The sequence below is a fragment of the Salvelinus sp. IW2-2015 genome, linkage group LG12 (assembly GCF_002910315.2).
Source record: "Salvelinus sp. IW2-2015 linkage group LG12, ASM291031v2, whole genome shotgun sequence".
NCBI lineage: Eukaryota > Metazoa > Chordata > Actinopteri > Salmoniformes > Salmonidae > Salvelinus > Salvelinus sp. IW2-2015.
The window spans coordinates 7426255-7433256 of record NC_036852.1 but is presented as its reverse complement, the minus strand read 5'-3'; the positions used below and the strand labels follow the sequence as shown (position 1 = coordinate 7433256).

The 7002-nt window shown below is 46.7% G+C and overlaps 1 protein-coding gene across 1 annotated transcript in view; it reads left to right on the top strand.

Moving 5' to 3' along the window:
* Positions 1–7002, top strand: part of LOC111970972 (aryl hydrocarbon receptor) — an 87515-nt gene that overhangs the window by 67953 nt on the left and 12560 nt on the right. The window contains exon 3 of the mRNA XM_023997763.2: positions 4910–5231. Coding sequence (XP_023853531.2) covers positions 4910–5231 — 322 coding nt within the window. The remainder of the gene's footprint in view (positions 1–4909; positions 5232–7002) is intronic.

Below are 7002 nucleotides of genomic sequence, written 5' to 3'. Positions count from 1 at the left end.
TAAGTGGACAGTTTGATTTCACAGAAGTGTGATTGACTTGGAGTTACATTGTGTTGTTTAAGTGTTCCCTTTATTTTTTTGAGCAGTGTATATAATGTACTACTTTTGACCAGGGCTCATGGAGCTCTCAAAAGTAGTGCTCTTTATAAGGAATAGGGTGCCAAACTCTCTCTCTCTGTCTTTGTCCTCGGAGTGTTGTCTCACTGTAATGTGATTATCCTGGACGCCTTGTTGATGGGGTAGGCTACTTGTTGATGGGGTAGACTACATATCCCATTACTGTCAGGATATATATACCATGCTCATCCATTAGGTGCCCAGACCATCCCTGGCTCTCTCTCTAATATCAGGTTATAGTGGTGGGTGGGTAGATTGGATTGACCTTGAAATTAGAGACCTTTTATGGTTCTGTTTGGTCCTACAGGAGACCGACTGGTGGGTTGACCTTCTGATACTAAAATAATGATGAGGCTAGACTGCTGCCCTCCGCGGACAGCTGTGGTCGGCGGACCGGCTGCCTGCCCTGAGGTGTTGAGGTGGCTGTGCGTGCGTGCGTGCGTGCGTGCATCTGTCTTACTATCTGTCTCTCTACTCTCTCTTCGCCACTAGCGATGGCATGAATGTGAGAGTGCCAACTTTGTGGCGTATCTGTCTTACTATCTGTCTCTCTACTCTCTCTTCGCCACTAGCGATGGCGTGAATGTGAAGTGCAACTTGTGGGCTATCTGTCTACTATCGGTCTCTCTACTCTCTCTTCGCTCTCACACTAGCGAATGGAGAGTGCCAACTTTGTGGCGTATCTGTCTTACTATCTGTCTCTCTACTCTCCTCTTCGCCACTAGCGATGCGTGAATGTGAGAGTGCCAACTTTGTGGCGTATCTGTCTTACTATCTGTCTCTCTACTCTCTCTTCGCCACTAGCGATGGGTGAATGTGAGAGTGCCAATTTGTGGGCGTATCTGTCCTTACTATCTGTCTCTCTACTCTCTTCTCGCACTAGCGATGCGTGAATGCTGAGAGTGCCAACTTTGTGGCGTATCTGTCTTACTATCTGTCTCTCTACTCTCTCTTCGCCACTAGCGATGGCGTGAATGTGAGAGTGCCAACTTTGTGGTTTCGAAGGGATATGTTGGCATTTCCCTAGTATTGGAAACATTCAAAAGAAAATATCAATGGAATATTTTGTTTTGAAGTAAATGAAGATAAATTATGACGAGCGTAGTGTCATATCAAAGTACATAGAAGGCGTACGACGGTCAGTGACAGCCAATCATTAGGAAAGAGGAACTGGAGCTAGATGACTCCAAAGCCTCTAATCATAGGCTATTCTCCATAATATACACTGGCAGCAGTAGGATGGTAATTCAGTCCTGATGGATTGAGTTCCGCGGGCCGGGCAGAGTTCCGCTTTACAGTCCTACACTGACCAAACCACTACAGACCATTCTCCTTTTTAGACTCGGTGACTCCCATCCATTTCCAGCTGTCAGGGCTACAGTCAGCCAGCCAGTCAGGAGAGAGTAGAGGAATGTGGTATTGCCGTTGCTGCTATATGACCGGCCAAGTGGCAATTTTGCAGCCTGGTCTGTTTTCCTCGTTTGGCCTCCCCTCTGCGGAGGCCTGTGTGTGTGTGTTATGTGTGTGTGGGCGTGTGTGCGTGCGTGTGCGTGTGGACCGGGCTGAGCCATCCCTCCAGTCATTCCTTCGCTGTGTAGTCAGAGCTTCACGTCAGTGTCGAGGTTAACCCCACAAACCTAGAGGCCAGGCCACAGATTTTCTGATAGGGAAGTCGAAGCTCGTTTGACTGGTTAAACCCAGTGAACTGTTCCAAGGGTTTGGTTTGGTCTCTGTGCTCCAGTAACAGCAGCAGGATAACAGCACCACAACACATCTAGTCCTGCCAGGGCTGGCTCCCTTTACGTGGGACAGGCAACTGCTATACTGGGGTTCTGGGCCCGTATTCACAAAGCGTCTCAGAGTAAGAGTGTTTTTATAGAATTCGGTCCTCCCTGTCCATATAATCGTATTCATTAATGATCTAAGAGGAAACATTTATCCTATATCAGCACTCCGACGCTGAGACTCTGAACCATATTCTCTCTAGTTGGTTCGCTGAATTAAATAGCGGTCTCCCTGGTCCATATATCATTTAATGTATATGCCATTTAGCAGACGTTTTTATCCAAAGAGGTTTAGTCATGCATGCATGCATTTTACATACAGTACTCCCAGGAATTGAACCCACTATTCTGGAACTGCAGGCGCCACGCTCTACCAGCTGAGCTATAGGGGCACGGTCATGACCCAGTCACGAGCCCTCATTGTCAGCCCAAATAGAAACGCTGTCTTCTCTTCCTCCCTTAGTCATTGCTGGAACAAACATGGGAAAGTAACCGTACCGCATAGCCGCATACTGTACATGTCTGCCAAACCCTGAAACGGTGCTCTCTCTCTTCCTCCCGCCCCTCTCTCTCTCTCTTTCTTTTTCTCTCGCTCTCTCTCTCTCTCCTTCGCTCTCTCCTTCCTAACCCTGATGTATGCTACATAGTTAAGTACTCGGCAATTTACTGGGCCATATCGATAGGCAATCATCCTTTTAAGTGGCTTGCCTTTGACTTTACATTTCCCCCAAAATTATCTCCCAACATCTGTGTCCTGTGGGAAAGGTATTTTGTTGCTGGAAAGAAACTGTTGTTTTTGTTTCTCTCTCTCTCTCTCGCTCTCTCTCTCTCGCTCTCTCTCGCTCTCTCGCTCTCTCTCTCTTCTATATTTTTCTTATTGTGATACAGAGGGCTTGATAACGGCTGTGGATCCAGAAATAGCATTAGCTGCAGCCTGTAGCTCACAACACACACAGGAAATGACTGGGCGCCCCACCCAGCCTACAGCCGACCGTACCTCAGGGGCAGAGCTTGCTCCAGGCTAGTCTGTACAGCAACCACACGCTCTAGCTAACTCCAATGTAGACTATAGCAGTCAGCCACTTACTCTTAGGCGGTACCTCAGAGCCAGGGTTAGCTCTGTGCTATAGCCTAATGTTTGCCTGGCTACCCAGACTCCTTTCACGCCTACAGACATTCGTTTCTTCTCCGCAATGAGTCTGGATCTGAGTACCTCCCTGACCCCTCACAGAATGCGCACACATTCGGGGCCGTGTGATTGGTCCAGAAACGTATGGGTTGGGCCAGAGCCAGAACACACGTGGGTAAAGCATTGGCTTTGATACTCTGATTGGTTTGAGACGATCCAATCACTGTTGACTTTGTCTTGTGTACAACACCTCTCGTTCCCCTTATCACCGTAGCCCCAGTCAGGCCCAGCCAGGCCCAGCCAGGCCCAGCCAACCCAGCCAGGCCCAGCCAGGCCCAGCCAACCCAGCCAGGCCCAGTCCAAGCTGTAATTCAGGCTGAGCAACATGCTTTATTGATTTAAGATCTGTGGTGAAGGAAGAGAAAGCCCCTGGCTCTTTCAGCACTCATCAGAAGTGGCTGAGCACAGTGGGTGTGTTGTGTCCAGCCGGGTATGAGGGTCGAGGGGCGGCTGAGAGTGGGAACAAGGAGGCTCTTGTTCTGATCTGGAGCTACAGACGGGAAAGGGGAGAGACGGGAAAGACCAGAGCCCTAGGGTTCAGTCTGGACTGCAGTCTGGAGTCTGGTGGAGTCAGTCACCAGTGTGTCCGACTCCAGTATGTACGACTATTTGTCACTGTCTGTCTCCTCCATTTGTTTGTCTCCTTCTCTCTCACTCTGTCTTCGTCTGCCTCTCTCTTCCTCTCTCTCTCTCTCTCTCTCTCTCTCTCTCTCTTATCCCGCATTCTCTCCCCTTTTCTCTTTCCTTCCCTATCTCTCTCTCTCTCTCTTTCGATTCTGACCTATTTTAAGAAGACCACCTTTGAGATATTAGACGAATGGACAGAAATAGTCGCAGCTCATCCGGCATTTCTGAAAACAATTGGCTTTGTTTTTTCGCAAACATACTTGGTGTCTGCAGCTCTGCTTTTAGGGGGACACAAACATAGATTAGAGGCCTGGCTGTGGACCTCTGGAGTACGTCTGAAGTCTCCAGTTGAAACATATGACGTACACGCCCGCACTTAGTCCCCTATAAGCGTCGCTCTCTGTCAGGGCTTCTCCTGGGGATGAAAACAAATGAACAAGGGAAGGAGAAAACGGAGTTGGACAAATGGGGAGGGAGGTTTTATAATCTCATCTATTAAGTCTGGAGTCAAAGTTAAGTCCCAAATGAGCCCCAAGCCACTCCTGGCTGACACACAGACACATGCAAGAAAGCACATACACGTGCACACACACAGATACAGACACACACACACACAGACACACACACACACACACCATATGTTTTACTATCCTTGTGGGGACCCAAAATGTATTTACATTCGAAATCCTATTTTTCCTAACCCCTAAACCTAACCCTGACCTTAACTCCAACTTTAAGCCCCTAACCCTAAACCCAACCCTTAACCTAATTCTAACCCTAAACCAAACCCTTTAAACTAAGCTTAAAATAGCCTTTGTCCTTGTGGGGTCTGTCCTTTACTATCCTTTACTATCCTTGTGGTGACTTTTGGGGATTTCCGGTACCGACGAGGATAGTAAAACAAGCCTAGACACACACATACATACAAACACACACACACACACACAGCCACACACAACAACAACAGCAGGGGTTGGAGAGAGGGAAGGAGAGCCGTCTTAGGGGTTGTAGTTTAGTCTGTTGGCTTGGAGGAAGAAAACTGTTTCGGAGTTACAGACGTTAGCAGAGAGCATGTCAACAAAATCTCTGAGAAGTGAGTTCCATGCTGCTTTCTCCCACTGTCCGGCGCGTATTGCTTTCAGGTTTGCGTGCCGGTGTGAAGTTATGTTTGTCTCTCTGTTCTGTTTTGCAGCGACCATGAAGAAAGGCGGTCCAGGGTGGGGGGTGGAGAGAGCGGTGGGGTTCGGCGGGAATGGACAGATCACTCTAGCGAAGAGCACAACCACCACAACCTCTGTGGATGGGGTCCCGTTCTCCGAGGGAAACCTCCTGCACCAGGTAATCAGTGTCTGTCTGCCTGCCTGTCTGTCTGTCCGTCTCTCCCCCCCAGCCCGAGGCCTCTCTCTCTCTCCCTCTGGGGTTTACCTGAGGAAGCTTAGCTGGCGTGAAGGGCAAGCACCAACCTGTGCCCCAGCTCACACACACTATATCACGCCTCTCATACCCATCTACATGTAAAGAAGCCAACCTCACTCCTTCCCCTCCAGTTATACGAAAAGCGATTTGTTTTACGTCTTGACATGACCGAAACTCCTCCACCTCGCCGAGAGTTAGGTTAGGGATTACTGTCTCACGTCATCAGCCTATATATCATGCATACTGAATACCATAGATATAGAACCCCTGTATACAGTCTCGAACAAACATGCTTGATTATAAAACCTTGGATATTTCAACAACCTCCGTATAGCCTCTCATACATGTATGTTCAATGCCAACAAGGGAGAACAAAAATAAGCGGATTCAACCACTTTTCTAAGCACATAGAGTCATTTTCTTGGAGTAAACACCCACATTAYTCTCCCCTRCTGACTAAATCCTGAGTTTGACTCTCTCTCATTTCATTACCCATGGGCAATGCCCTCCCTTTTCTCACCGGGGCTAATGAAAGGAGTGTTGGCGTGCTGTCCCATTTCTCGGTGAGGGCTACGCTAGTCCTCATTAGCGTTRGTTTTATTGCTAAAGATAACCATCGCCATCTCCAGGGAGGTCTCGCCACTGACCACACACAGCGCTATACTCTCCAGTAGGGACTGGTCTAATGGAGGGTGGTGCTAGACTGATTTATGACTGATTATCCGCCTTGATAGTTTGGTAATGCTGGGCAGTTTGTAGTTTAATCTTAATTTTCTTCCTCAGTCGCTGTCCTGGTGACTGCAGTAAATCCACACGGAGAACAAACGCTGCTCTTATGAGACACAATTGTGTGTTGTTTTATTTTTTATTTTTTTGTGTAGGCCTATACACCAGATAAAGATTAATGGGGCTGGTTGATTCACCATGCAGAAAACTTGGTCAGTGCAATCTGGGAGCATATATCATGAAGATGTTACAAACCACGTTATCGTCTTGTTGTCCTGTAGTTTTTCTCAGGAAATAATTAGAGTAGGTGGGTTAGAATCACTCTCTATTACCCTCAAACACACACACAGTGGTGTAAAGTACGTAAGTAAAAAATACTTTAAAGCACTACTTAAGTTGTTTTTTGGGGTATCTGTACTCTACTTTACTATTTATATTTTAGACAACTTTTACTTTTACTTCACTACATTCCTAAAGAAAATATTGTACTTTTTACTCGTTACATTTTGAATGTTTAGCAGGACAGGAAAATGGTCCAATTCACGCACTTATCAAGAGAACATTCTGGTCATCCCTACTGCCTCTGATCTGGTGGACTCACTGAAACACAAATGCTTTGTTTGTAAAAATGTTTTTACATTTAACTAGGCAAGTCAGTTAAGAACAAATTCTTATTTACAATGATGGCCTACCCCGGCCAATCCAGGACGACGCTAGGCCACTCGGGAGCCCCAGAGTCACTCAATGATGTTGGAGTGTGCCCATGGTTATCCGTATAGTTTTGCAATTACATGTACTTTTGATACTTAAGTATATTTAAAACCAAATACTTTTAGACTTTTACTCAAGTAGAGTCATTTTCTATTAAGGTATAGTATTTACTTTTACTCAACTATGACAATTAGGTACTTTTTCCACCACTGCACACACACACAAATACTTTGGCATGTATTCCTAAACCTGTTAGCTAATGTCTGTGTTTTAAATGCTGAAAATTTGCAGCAGCTTCCAGTAAATCCAAACAGGCCCTTTATTGTAATACCAAAATGCAGGACCTTTTGCATACCCTCTCTCTCTCTCTCTCTCTCTCTCTCTCTCTCTCTCTCTCTCTCTCTCTCTCTCTCTCTCTCTCTCTCTCTCTCT